The 15,141-nt window shown below is 43.8% G+C and overlaps 1 protein-coding gene and 1 long non-coding RNA gene across 2 annotated transcripts; both read left to right on the top strand.

Moving 5' to 3' along the window:
- Nucleotides 1-3,920: 3,920 nt before the first annotated feature.
- On the top strand, nt 3,921-13,880 carry LOC121860301 (chromodomain-helicase-DNA-binding protein Mi-2 homolog; the record flags this gene model as incomplete). Its single annotated transcript, XM_042357374.1, is given in 5 exon segments — nt 3,921-4,086; nt 4,514-4,708; nt 5,520-5,664; nt 8,167-8,289; nt 13,222-13,880. Coding segments are annotated over 5 exon segments (853 nt in total), but the record flags the coding sequence as incomplete, so codon positions are not given.
- Nucleotides 9,499-10,469, top strand: LOC121860302. Its single transcript, XR_006087851.1, has 2 exons — nt 9,499-10,246; nt 10,337-10,469. It is a non-coding gene; the product is annotated as an uncharacterized LOC121860302 (long non-coding RNA).
- Nucleotides 13,881-15,141: the final 1,261 nt, after the last annotated feature.

The following is a 15,141-nucleotide window of genomic DNA, read 5'->3' as shown; positions in this document are numbered from 1 at the left end:
AACCCAACCCACCCCAACCCAACCAACCCAACCCCTAACCTAACCAACCCACCCCTAACCTAACCAACCCACCTCTAACCCAACCAACCCAATTCTAAACAACCCAACTCTAACCTAACCAACCCACCCTAACCTCAATCTAATTCTACCCAATCCAACCCACCCCTAACCTAACCAACCCACCCCTAACCCAACCCAACCCACCCTTAACCTAACCAACCCACCCCTAACCTAACCAACCCACCCCCTAACCCAACCAACCCACCCCTAACCTAACCAACCCAACCCCTAACCCAACCAACCCACCCCTAACCTAACCAACCCACCTCAACCTAACCAACCCACCCTAACCCAACCAACCCAATTTCTAACCTAACCAACCCAACCCTAACCTAACCAACCCAACCCTAACCTACTAACCCAACTCTAACCCAACCAACCCACCCCAACCCAACCAATCCAACTCTAACCCAACCAACCCAATTCTAACCTAACCAACCCAATCTCAACCCAACCCAACCCCACCTCCAACCCAACCAACCCAATCCTAACCCAACCCAACCCAATTTAACCCAACCAACCCACCCCAACCCAACTAACCCACCCCACCTAACCAACCCACCCTCTAACCCAACCAACCCAACCCTAACCTACCCAACCCAACTCTAACCTACCCAACCCACCCCTAACCTAACCCAACCCACCCTAACCTAACCAACCCACCTCAACCTAACCAACCCACCCTAACCTAACCAACCCACCCCTAACCTACCCAACCCACCCCTAACCTAACCAACCCACCCCCAACCCAACCAACCCACCCCTAACCTAACCAACCCACCCTAACCTAACCCAACCCACCCCTAACCTACCCAACCCACCTCAACCTAACCCAACCCACCCCTAACCTAACCCAACCCAATTCTAACCTAACCCAACCCACCCCTAACCTAACCAACCCAACCCTAACCTAACCAACCCAATTCTAACCTAACCCAACCCACCCCTAACCTAACCCAACCCACCCTAACCTAACCCAACCCAACCCTAACCCAACCCAACCCACCCCTAACCTAACCAAACCCACCCTAACCCAACCAACCCACCCCTAACCTAACCCAACCCACCCCTTAACCTAACCCAACCCACCCCTAACCCCACCCAACCCACCCCTAACCTAACCCAACCCACCCCTAACCTACCCAACCCACCCCTAACCTCTACCCAACCCACCCCTAACCTAACCCAACTCCACCCCTAACCTACCCAACCCACCCTAACCTACCCAACCCACCCCTAACCCAACCCAACCCACCCCTTAACCTACCCAACCCACCCCTAACCTAACCTAACCCACTTCTAACCTACCCAACCCACCCTAACCTAACCCAACCCACCCCTAACCTACCCAACCCACCCCTAACCTAACTCCAACCCACCCCTAACCCACCCAACCCACTTCTAACCTACCCAACCCAATTCTCAACCTACCCAACCCAACCCTAACCTAACCCAACCCACCCCTAACCTAACCCAACCCAATCCTAACCTACCCAACCCACCCCTAACCCAACCCAACCCACCCCTAACCTACCCAACCCACCCCTAACCTACCCAACCCACTCTAACCTAACCCAACCCACCCTAACCTAACCCAACCCACCCCTAACCCACCCAACCCACCCTAACCTACCCAACCCACCCCTAACCCACCCAACCCACCCTAACCTAACCCAACCCAATTCCTAACCTACCTAACCCACCTCTAATCCCACCCAACCCACTCCCCTAACCTACCCAACCCAACCCAACCTAACCCAACTCCACTCCCTAACCTAACCCAACCCACCCCTAACCTACCCAACCCAATCTCTAACCTACCCAACCCACCTCTAACCTACCCAACCCAACCCTAACCTACCCAACCCAACTCTAACCTACCCAACCCAACTCTAACCATACCCAACCACCCTAATAACCTAACCCACCCACCCCTAACCTAACCCCACCCAACCCCCACTCCAACCCACCCCTAACCTACCCAACCCACCCCTAACCTAACCCAACCCACCCCTAACCTACCCAACCCACCCCTAACCTACCCAACCCACCCCTAAACTAACCCAACCCAATTCCTAACCTACCCAACCCACCCCTAACCTACCCAACCCACCCTAACCTAACCCAACCCCCCTAACCTAACCCAACCCAATTCTAACCTAACCCAACCCAACTCTAACCTAACCCAACCCAATCCTAACTCCAAGTCCCAACCCACCTTAACTTAACCCAACCCAACCTAACCTAACCCAATCCCTAATCCTAACCCAACCCACCTTAACCCAACCCAACCCACCCTAACCTACCCAACCCACCCCTAACCTAACCCAACCCAACCCTAACCTCCAACCCAACCCACCCCTAACCTACCCAACCCACCCCTAACCCACCCAACCCACCCCTAACCTAACCCAACCCACCCCCAACCTAACCCAACCCACCCCTAACCTACCCAACCCACCCCTAACCTACCCAACCCACCCTAAACTAACCCAACCCAACCCCTAACCTACCCAACCCAACTCTAACCTAACCCAACCCACCCTAACCTACCAACCCAATTCTCAACCTACCCAACCCACCCCTAACCTAACCCAACCCACCCCTAACCTAACCCAACCCACCCCTAACCTACCCAACCCACCCCTAACCTACCCAACCCACCCCTAACCCAACCCAACCCAATTCTCAACTAACCTAACCCAACCCACCCCCTAACCTACCCAACCCAACCCTAACCTACCCCAACCCACCCCTAACCTAACCCAACCCACCCTAACCTAACCCAACCCACCCCTAACCTACCAACCCACCCTAACCTACCCAACCCACCCCTAACCTAACCCAACTTCCCCTAACCCAACTCCAATTCCAACCTACCCAACCCACCCCTAACCTAACCCAACCCACCTCCCCTAACCTACCCAACCCACCTCCCTAACCTACCCAACCCACCCCACCCAACCCAACCCACCCCTAACCTACCCAACCCAACTCCCTAACCTAACCCCCACCCCAACCACCCAACCCACCCCTAACCTACCCAACCCAATTCCCTAACCTAACCCTAACCCACCCCTAACCTAACCCAACCCACCCCTAACCTAACCCAACCCACCTAACCTAACCCAACCCACCCCCTAACCTACCTAACCCAATTCTCTAACCCACCCAACCCACCCCTAACCTACCCAACCCACCCCTAACCTAACCCAACCCACCCCTAACCTAACCCAACCCACCCCTAACCTAACCCCAACCCACCCCTAACCTACCCAACCCAATCTCTAACCTAACCCAACCCACCCCTAACCCAACCCAACCCACCTCAACCTAACCCAACCCACCCTAACCCACCCAACCCAATTTCTAACCTAACCCAACCCACCCCTAACCTACCCAACCCACCCCTAACCTACCCAACCCAACCTAACCTAACCCAACCCACCCCTAACCTAACCCAACCCACCCCTAACCTCCCAACCCACCCCTAACCTGCACCCAACCCACCCCTAACCTAACCTCAACCCAACCCTAACCTAACCCAACCCACCCCTAACCTACCCAACCCACCCTAACCTACCCAACCCAATACCCCTAACCTAACCCAACCCACCCCTAACCTCACCAACCCACCCCTAACCTAACCCAACCACCCTAACCTAACCCAACCCACTTAACCTAACTCCAACCCACTCCTTAACCTAACCTAACTCTAATCCTAATCTCCAACCCAATTCCCTAATCCTAATCCAACCCACTTCTAATCCCATCCAACTCACCCTAATCCCAACCCAACCCACCCCTAACCTAACCCAACCCACCCCTAACCTAACCTAACCGAACCTTCTCTCCCTCAGACACGACTACTGGCTGCTGGCGGGCATCGTTACCCACGGGTACGGTCGTTGGCAGGACATACAGAACGACGTCAGGTTTGCCATCATTAACGAGCCGTTCAAGATGGACGTCGGCAAAGGGAACTTTCTGGAAATTAAGAATAAATTCCTGGCGAGAAGATTTAAGGTGGGTGTGTTAGGGTGTGGTGCTGGAGGGAGGGTGTGGTCATGGCTGGAGGGAGGGTGTTAGGGTGTGGTGCTGGAGGGAGGGTGTGGTTATGGGTGTGTTAGGGTGTGTCATGGCTGGAGTGGGAGGGTGTAAGGGTGTGGTGCTGGAGGGAGGGTGTGGTCATGGCTGAGGGAGGGTGTGGTCATGGCTGGAGGGAGGGTGTGGTCATGGCTGGAGGGAGGGTGTGTTAGGGTGTGGTGCTGGAGGGAGGGTGTGGTTATGGGTGTGTTAGGGTGTGGTCATGGCTGGAGGGAGGGTGTCAGAGTGTAAAATTTATTAAATATTTGTAAAAGACACAAATTACGTTAAAAAAATAAAATAAATAATCTTTGTAAATTATCAATACGATCTGTAAACAACTCCAACCACCTCGTTCCCCCTACAGCTGCTGGAACAGGCTCTGGTGATTGAGGAGCAGTTAAGAAGAGCAGCCTTCCTCAACCTGCAACAGGATCCACATCACCCGGCCTGCGCTCTCAATGCCCGGTTTGCCGAGGTCGAATGTCTGGCCGAGTCACACCAGCACCTGAGCAAGGAATCCCTCGCTGGGAATAAACCTGCCAATGCTGTACTAAATAAGGTAAGATGCTGCCTTTACTGACTTGACTGATGAGCCTGTAGTGAAATCTTGATATAATGGACTTTTATCTCTATATAGTTCATTAGATGGAGGTTTTACATATAATGGACCCTTGATATAATGGACTTTCATCTCTATATAGTTCATTAGATGGAGGTTTTACATATAATGGGCCCTTGATATAATGGACTTTCATCTCTATATAGTTCATTAGATGGAGGTTTTACATATAATGGGCCCTTGATGTAATGGGCTTTCATCTCTATATAGTTCATTAGATGGAGGTTTTACATATAATGGGCCCTTGATATAATGGACTTTCATCTCTATATAGTTCATTAGATGGAGGTTTTACATATAATGGGCCCTTGATATAATGGACTTTCATCTCTATATAGTTCATTAGATGGAGGTTTATCAATAATTTATAATCAAAACAAAATTATCTCAATACAATTATTTAAGGCATAAGTTAAAAATTTGTTGGACTTATCTGATTTGTTTAGATTAATTATTTAGGTAATTATATAAAGTAATAATTTGTTAGTGGAAATGTTGGATTTGAAAAGATTAATTTAACATTAGTTGGACTTAATGTATGTTAGTTGGACTTGGCTATTTAATTGGACTTAAATCAGTTAGCTGGACTTAACCATTGGACTTAAATGAGTTAGTCAGACATAAACCACCCAGCCTGACATAAACGAGCTAGTCAGACTTGGATCTGACTTAAACCACCCAGTTGGACTTGGATCTGACTTAAACCACCCATCTTGGACGCCATGGATCTCAAACGCCTTCCCCCCCACAGGTATTAAACCAGCTGGAGGAACTTCTGTCCGACATGAAGTCCGACGTGACGCGGCTGCCAGCGTCTCTCGCCCGCATACCCCCAGTGGCCCAGAGGCTACAGATGTCCGAGCGATCCATTCTCTCCCGCCTGGCCTCCGGAGCTGGTAATTTGGACAAGACCGCTCAGGGGGGAGGTGAGGGGAAGTCTACGCTGCTATATAACTCTCTCTCTTACTCACTTTCTCTCTCTCTCTCTGCCTCTCTGTTATCTGGTATATTGTTGTTTTACTTAACTTTAGTATAGTGGTCTCTCTCTCTCTCTCTCTCTCTCTCTCATGGTTCACTGCAATATACCACTAATTCTATAACCATTTCTAAACTATATACATTGTAAAGTTCCTGTGCAGCTGTGATTAATTTTCTCTATAGTTTTCCCTTGTGGTGATTATTTTAGCTGCATAGGGTTAGATTTAGGTAAGATTATATTAGGAGAATACGCAATCACCTCGTTAGCTCGTTAAAAGACACTAAACTGGCCAATTTAACGCATATAATAGATTTTAAGTCAATTTTACACAGTGAATATTTTTTTATCTCAAATAAATGTCATATATCATTGCTATTTTCTTGGTCTAATAGCAAATAGCCTCGAATCTGTCTATAGCTCGATAGCCTCGAATCTGTGACCTAATTTCCATAGCCTCGAATCTGTGACCTAATTTCCATAGTCTCGAATCTGTGACCTAATTTCCATAGCCTCGAATCTGTGACCTAATTTCCATAGCCTCGAATCTGTGACCTAATTTCCATAGCCTCGAATCTGTGACCTAATTTCCATAGTCTCTTGTTCCATTATATTGTATAGTATATCATCTGTGCTTATGCATGGCTTCATTTATTGCCCCTAAGTGGTTAAACAACTGTGTGTTTGTTTGTTTTTGTTGGAGGAAACAAAAAAGAATTATTTGTTTTATTAATAATTTTGCTAACTTGCTGTTGTGTAGTTTTCAGTATTAACTTTTGTTCAGTATTTTTACTAAGTTTTTTTATTGTCTGTTTTTCTTCGCTTTTTTTATAGTTTATTTGTTTTGATTTTGTCTTATTTTTTTGTTGTGTTTTCGTTGTTTGGTCACTGAGGATTATTTACACACACACACACACACACACACACACACACACACACACACACACTAACACACACATACATGAACACACTAATACAATAATAGTCTATTTTTAATACAATAATAGTCTACAGTAGAAGTCCAAAAATCCGGACAGCCTGGGGATTGGGTCGGTCTGGACTCTCAGGCAGTACTTTTAAAATTCCAATTTAAGGAGGAATAAAGAAGAGATGAACAGGTACATTTTGATAGTTTATTCACTAGTAATATAGCATGGTTCATTTATCAAAAGGAGCAGTTTTAAAGATAAAGTTGTGAATTCTAGAATTTTATTCTTTGCCTTTTTTATATCATAAATTGTAGACTTTCCAATGTTGTATGTTTCCATTAGATCAGTGTTGCTCACACCACGTTCTAGTGTCTTAATTATTTCAAGTTTGTCACTCAGTTTCAACGTGTTCTTCTTTCTCTTCACACAACCAAGTTTATCTACTTTAGGAGCCATTATTATGGGCTTGTACAGTACAGTACTCTGTACATGGAAACAGTAGGACTCAAAATTACATACGTTGTCACAGTTTGATTGTTCGTTTTAAAGTGGCGACCACGTGGTGGCTGTGCAGCTGTGGCGCTCACGCATGCGCACATACACACAAGCCCGCTAAAAAAAAAGTTTGAGTTTTAGAAAAGTCCGGATTCTCGGGTGGTCTGGATTTGTGGCTTCTGGATTTTTGGACTTTTACTGTATTTTAATACAATAATAATCAATTTTTAATACAGTAATACACCTTTTCACATATCCGTTGAGACATTGTTACATAACTATTTGACAAATTTCATAACTGAATGACAGAACACATATTGAATGACACTCTAAAATAACTGTTGGTGGTCTGTCATTCTCCAGTTGTTACATTCTCAAACTCTATGTAGACTGTCGGTTTATTGTTCACGTCTGTCAACCTCATAACTTACGTCAGTCACTTCTGTCAGCATGAACCAACAGTTATTTTAGAGTGTCATTCAATATGTGTTCTGTCATTCGGTTATGAAATTTGTCAAATAGTTATGTAACAATGTCTCAACGGATATGTGAAAAGGTGTAGTCTATTTTTAATACAGTGATAGATCTGGATAAAACTTCATTTATCCCACATTTCTAATTTATAGATTAATAGTTGACCTCATTTATCACCTAATTGACCTTTAAACCCCCACCTAAGGTCACCACATTTATACATCAATAGACTAATAATTGACCTGATTTATCACCTAATTGACCTTTAACCCCCACCAAAGGTCACCATATTTATACATCAATAGACTAACAATTGACCTGATTTATCACCTAATTGACCACCTAAGGTCACCACATTTATACATCAATAGACTAATAATTGACCTGATTTATCACCTAATTGACCTTTAACCCCCACCAAAGGTCACCATATTTATACATCAATAGACTAACAATTGACCTGATTTATCACCTAATTGACCTCTATCACCAAACTAATTGATCTTTAACCCCCCTCCACACAGGTCAAGAGACGACCCCGTTCCCAGTGGGCTACTCGCCGGCCGGTCAACTACAGACTCTCGGAAACGCAAACTTTGCCAACTTCCGACCCCAGTACTCCCTCCCCGGCGCTGCCACCGCCCCAGGTTCTGTCCAAGCTGCTTTCCCAGGTATCCCATCCCTGGCTGTCAACCCTGCCTCCAAGTAGACCCCCTGATGCTACTGCTGCTGATGCTACTGCTGCTGTTACACCTGCTGTGCTGCTGATGCTACCTACTGATGCTCCGTGGCCCAGTGTGACACTAACCCAAATCTCGGTGAGTGTGCAGGCTGTCACAGGTGGTCAGGAGGCGGCTATCCTATGGTGGTCAGGAGTAGAGCCAATTCTACGTTGGGGAGGAGTAGAGACATAAACACAGTGGTCAGGAGGAGCCTCTATCTCTCTCTCTCTCTGGTGGTCAGGAGTAGAGCCAATCCTACGGTGGTCAGAAGGAGTAGAGACATTAACACACTGGTCAGGAAGTGCCTCTATCCCTCTCTGGTTTTGGGTGTGTGAGAGAGAGAGAGAGAGAGTTAATATAACCTGGCAGCAGCCCGGAGGTTAATAATATACAACGAACAGAGATGATTAGTTGCATATGCTGGAGGCGTTCAGTCTGGTCACTTGATTGACAAAAACTTTCAATATAGAAACATAGTCAACATAGAGTCAACATAGTCAACATAGTCAACATAGAGTCAACATATAGATTTATTATAGATGTGGTGGTATTTAAGCTGGACTTGTAAACATTCTTGTGACCTGATGTTAGCGCTGACTGCCTGGGTGTTGATTCTCTACCTCACTACAGACGAACCACGTGGTCTGGGGAGGTCCTCCGCAGGGTGTTGGAGATGGTTCTTGTTCCTTGTGGTGTAGTTAGGAATTCATAGTTTCCTCACCTAGGTGGGGTAGGGAGTCGTCATTTCTCTCCCAGTGTAGTTTGCGGTGTTTCTTGGCTTCTCATCCAGTGTTGGGGGCGAGTGTATGGTGGACAGGGTGCTTCAGGTCAGGTCGACATTGGCTGTTAAGTACTGAGTGTCGCCCTAATAGTTTTGTTCCTATATTTTGAGTTGAAATTGTCACTATTGTATATCAGTTGTTGGTCGATGGTCAAACTTTGCACTGTACTGTTGGTGTGAGGGTGTTGATGAATCCGGATGGGGCGGGGGGAGGGGGGTTACAGACGTAGTTATTACACAGGGTGGTCCATAAATAGCTTCAATAATTCATCGTGTGTATTACTGAGGCACAAATAAAGTTAATGACTAAATGACTTAATTAATTTTAAATAGTTTGAGTTACAATAGATTATGGCAGGTGTGGTAGGTGGGGCTCATGGCCATCTCAGTCATGGCCACCTCAGTCATGGCCACCTCACATAAACCCCCTTCATTACTACCTGTAGGGCCACATAAACCAAGGTGTATGGCATTGAGGAACAGGGTAACGAACATTAACATCACCTTTAGGGCCCGTGACCTCGTGTGTGATAGTTACTTGTGATCAGCTGTAGTTTGCATTAAGTAATCAGGGGGTGGACTGTATTACTGTTGACATTTAACAATTCAGTCATTAACTTTATTTGTGTCTCGGTAATACACGCCATGGTTTATTAAAACTATTTATGGACCACCCTGTATAATAGCATCACTTATGGACCACCCTGTATAATAGAAGTCTGAAAATATCAATCCTCATGTCAAGTGCCAGTCTTTACGATGTGTCTGTCTGTCTGTCTGTGTCTGTATATTTGAATGTATGCCTAAATCACGACAAATTTTTCATTAGGGTCCGATTCCGTGTGTTTACCTCTGACGACGTTGATATATTGTTTCGTAGTCTCGGAATATTGGCGTTTATCAGACACGAGGGTGGTGTAGGAATGGCTTCGAATGAGACTGTGTGTGTGTGTAATTTTAGACCTTATGGCTTACCTGACGATTAGCACCCCCCCCCCCAAGTAATCATTTTCATGTTAGCTCCCAAGATAGTTATGGGGTGGTTAGATTTGGTTGGGTGGAGGTGGCTTAAGGTGAGCACTTGGGGGAAATAATCTACAGGTAAACACATGGTGGGGAGCTAATCTACAGGTAAACACGTGGTGGGGAGCTAATCTACAGGTAAACACGTGGTGGGGAGCTAATCTACAGGTAAACACGTGGTGGGGAGCTAATCTACAGGTAAACACTTGGTGGGGAGCTAATCTACAGGTGATAAGGACCACATCACCCCTAGTTCACCCCACAAGTCAATAAACGAATTCAGATACGACCAAAAAAAAAATCGAAATCAACAAAAATAAATATTAATGAATGAATGAGAAATGGTAATTAATAAACGGATGATAACGACCAACTCCTGACTACCAGTGGGGGCTAATGGCTTGTCATCCCTAGCCAAGCGAATGTGATTTCCTATTGGCTGTTTAGCATGTTGACACGCTTGGTGATTAGACCTTTGCCTAACTACCACCTGCTACCATAACCATACACTATTCCCTGCTACAATACCTACTACCTGTTGCCTCACACACTACCATAGCATGATAGTGTAATAACAGCAAGAACAGGTGTTAACCATGTCGCCTGCCCCTTAACGAGGTCACGACAGGTGTTAACCATGTCACCTGTCAATAATTAACAAATAAAGGTACATTGTTTTAATCCCCCAGAAATAGGTGTTTAGTTTGGTTAGGCGAGACGCTTGGGTAATTAAGTAACCTAATTAATCGTCTACACACACACATGAACGTACATAAACTAATACACACACAGACACTCACAACATGTACACACAAAGTTAATTCCTTTGGTTATAAAATTACAACCCTGACACTTTGTTCATTTCCTCGATTTGTGGCGAAAATTACAACTTTTTTTTTGTTTTTTCAGGATTGTGAGTTGTAGGTCATTGTCTTAGTGAAATTACAACTAGTTAATTCATTATCTTATGGTTGTGAGTTGTAGTTTATTAGTATTCAACCTTTTCCCCATTGTTACCATCACCTGTTATAATTACAACTACAACCCCTGCTTCATAACCCATGGAAGTGTAATTACAACCCATGAAAGTAATTATATTCCACTGCTTCACAACCCCTGAAAGTCTAATCACAACCCTTAACAACCCCTGAAAGTCTAATCACCACACACAAACAACCACTCTGTTTTGTTGTAATAGCACCTAAGATATCGTCCTCTCACGCTATTGGTCGAACACATCTGCTACTAGTTCCACCTGACTGTTGCTCGTTTACCTGACCATCACTAACGATCGCTTGTAATCACCCCGTTTGCTTGCTTACTGCTTCATTATACCTCGTGGGAGGGGATACTTATCTGTTTATTGATTCTGTGGTTTTTTTTTAACGGAACCTCGATTTAATGGACTGTATCGAGGATTGTCCGTTATATCGAGGGTCTGTTAGATGTGGAACCTCCATATAATGAACTAGAGTTGAGAAAATCCATTGTATCGAGGGTCCGTTATATGTGAAACCTCCATATAATGAATTCTATAGATAAAAAGTTCATTTTATCGAGGGTCCTTTATATATGGAACCTCGGTTTAGCGGACTATAGTGACAAGAGTTCGTTATATGGAGGTTTTGATATAAATTTATGTATTTAACCTTGAATTTTAACTTTATGTAAGATAAAGATTTATTACCAAATGTTAATTCTTACGTGGAGTTGTTAAATATTGCCACAATGTATTGCCAGAAGTTCTTAAATATTGCCAGAAGTTTTTAAATATTGCCAGAAGTTCTTAAATATTGCCAGAAGTTCTTAAATATTGCCAGAAGTTCTTAAATATTGCCAGAAGTTGTTAAATATTGCCAGAAGTTGTTAAATATTGCCAGAAGTTCTTAAATATTGCCAGAAATTCTTAAATATTGCCAGAAGTTCTTAAATATTGCCAGAAGTTCTTAAATATTGCCAGAAGTTCTTAAATATTGCCAGAAGTTCTTAAATATTGCCAGAAGTTCTTAAATATTGCCAGAAGTTCTTAAATATTGCCAGAAATTCTTTAATATTGCCAGAAATTCTTAAATATTGCCATAAATTCTTAAATATTGCCAGAAGTTCTTAAATATTGCCAGAAGTTCTTAAATATTGCCAGAAGTTCTTAAATATTGCCAGAAGTTCTTAAATATTGCCAGAAGTTCTTAAATATTGCCAGAAGTTCTTAAATATTGCCAGAAGTTCTTAAATATTGCCAGAAATTCTTAAATATTGCCAGAATTCTTAAATATTGCCAGAAGTTCTTAAATATTGCCAGAAGTTCTTAAATATTGCCAGAAGTTCTTAAATATTGCCAGAAGTTCTTAAATATTGCCAGAAGTTCTTAAATATTGCCAGAAGTTCTTAAATATTGCCAGAAGTTCTTAAATATTGCCAGAAGTTCTTAAATATTGCCAGAAGTTCTTAAATATTGCCAGAAGTTCTTAAATATTGCCAGAAGTTCTTAAATATTGCCAGAAATTCTTAAATAGTCAGAAATTCTTTAATATTGCCATAAATTCTTAAATATTGCCATAAATTCTTAAATATTGCCAGAAGTTCTTAAATATTGCCAGAAGTTCTTAAATATTGCCAGAAATTCTTAGTCAGAAATTCTTTAATATTGCCATAAATTCTTAAATATTGCCATAAATTGCTAATTAATTATGACCAGACACCATAGTGTGTTCACATGTCAATTGTGTTGTTAAAGCGAACTAGAGGACTAACCTAACCTAACCTAACGTGTCAGCGCCTTATTTTTCTTCTTACGTAGATTAGAGTTGTGGCGGAGTGCTCTCATTGGCCAGTGGTATGTGGAGTACTCTCATTGGCCGGTGGTATGTGGAGTACTCTCATTGGCCGGTGATATGTGGAGTACTCTGATTGGCCCGTGGTATGTACAGTACATTAGTCTCGCAGTGTGGAGTACTCTCATTGGCCGGTGGTATATGGAGTACTCTCATTGGCTGGGAGGTGAGGTAAGTACCCCAGAATACCTGTAAAAAAAAACGTGTCTCTGCCCCCCCCAGGTGTGCCAAGCGCTCAGGTGAGTTTAGCGAGCCTCAGCGCCAGTCTACACATGCTGGCGGCCTCCAACCCACTCCTGGATGTGGGTTTACAGCAGCAGCAGCAGCCGCCCACAACCCATGGCGGCACCATCTCGGCAGCCACCAGGGCATCGCTCCTTCTGCATCAGCAACAGCAACTCCAGCAGCAAGCATCAGATGCAAAAAGCCTAATTTACTTGGATTAAAACTTGATTCAGATGTCTTACTTGGATTAAAACTTGATCCGGTCTCTTATTTACCTGGATTAAAACTTGATCCAGTTTCTTACCTGGATTAAGACTTGATCCAGTGTCTTACTTACCTGGATTAAGACTTGATCCAGTGTTTAATTTACCTGGATTAAGCCTTTATTAAGACATCATCTACCTGGATTAAGACTTGATCCAGTGTTTAATTTACCTGGATTAAGCCTTTATTAAGACGTCATCTACCTGGATTAAGACTTGATCCAGTGTTTAATTTACCTGGATTAAGCCTTTATTAAGACGTCATCTACCTGGATTAAGACTTGATCCAGTGTTTAATTTACCTGGATTAAGCCTTTATTAAGACGTCATCTACCTGGATTAAGACTTGATCCAGTGTCACTTACCTGGATTAAGCCTTTATTAAGACGTCATCTACCTGGATTAAGACTTGATCCAGTGTCACTTACCTGGATTAAGCCTTTATTAAGACGTCATCTACCTGATTCTTAGACATGAGGGTCGCTACATGGTCATTCCAGGAAGTTTATTATTAATTAGGTTTATTTTCTGTGTATTAAAACCATCAGTGTTAATAAACAATGCTGCTGGCTTGGCATTTGATCTCAGATAGATCTTTAGAAACTGACGGTATCGTAAAAAAAATCACCCTTTCCACACTGTAGCCTCCTCCCTCAAAAAACTTCTCCCACACCCTTACCCTCAAACCCCTCCTCTACCCCACCCCCCCTTTGACCCCATCCCAAAAAAAATAATCCCTACAATTTTTTCCGTTTGTGGTCTAGTGTAAGATTTTTATGTATTGTCAAATGGTAATAAAAAAACCATTGGCTAAAAACTGAATATTTTTCTTGCCCCTTTTGTGTTTGTTAATTTTAAGGAATTTGTTTGTTTGTAAGGAATTGTTTGTTTGTTTTGATGAGATTTTAAATTGCCTTGTGAGGAGGTGGAAGACTGTGGGGGGTGTGTTTAATGCACTGTGTAGACCTTTTCCACACACACATGTATGTACTCTGGAAAGTGTACACACCTTAAACTATTATCCCTGGTAGTACAATACAGTAATGTCTCCTTTAGCCAGAATTCCTCAAACTCAGAACTCTCCTTTAGCCAGAATTCCTCAAACTCAGAACTCTCCTTTAGCCAGAATTCCTCAAACTCAGAACTCTCCTTTAGCCAGAATTCCTCAAACTCAGAACTCTCCTTTAGCCAGAATTCCTCAAACTCAGAACTCTCCTTTAGCCAGAATTCCTCAAACTCAGAACTCTCCTTTAGCCAGAATTCCTCAAACTCAGAACTCTCCTTTAGCCAGAATTCCTCAAACTCAGAACTCTCCATTAGCCAGAATTCCTCAAACTCAGAACTCTCCTTTAGCCAGAATTCCTCAAACTCAGAACTCTCCTTTAGCCAGAATTCCTCAAACTCAGAACTCTCCTTTAGCCAGAATTCCTCAAACTCAGAACTCTCCATTAGCCAGAATTCCTCAAACTCAGAACTCTCCATTAGCCAGAATTTAAATTTCCCAAGGGCCACATTTTCCAGAAATACCTCAACAAAATTTCCAGTACCCAGAAAATTCCAGGGATGGGGGGATATTTTTGCCAGATTTGTAAGTCGTCTGGTTACCTGGATATCTGTCATTCCTGGAAGTGTTATGGACCAATTGTTCCAGCTA

This window comes from Homarus americanus, unplaced genomic scaffold, assembly GCF_018991925.1.
Source record: "Homarus americanus isolate GMGI-L3 unplaced genomic scaffold, GMGI_Hamer_2.0 scaffold6865, whole genome shotgun sequence".
Taxonomy (NCBI): Eukaryota; Metazoa; Arthropoda; class Malacostraca; order Decapoda; family Nephropidae; genus Homarus; species Homarus americanus.
Note: the sequence above shows the minus strand (reverse complement) of the source record. Positions and strands in the feature narration are given on the sequence as shown.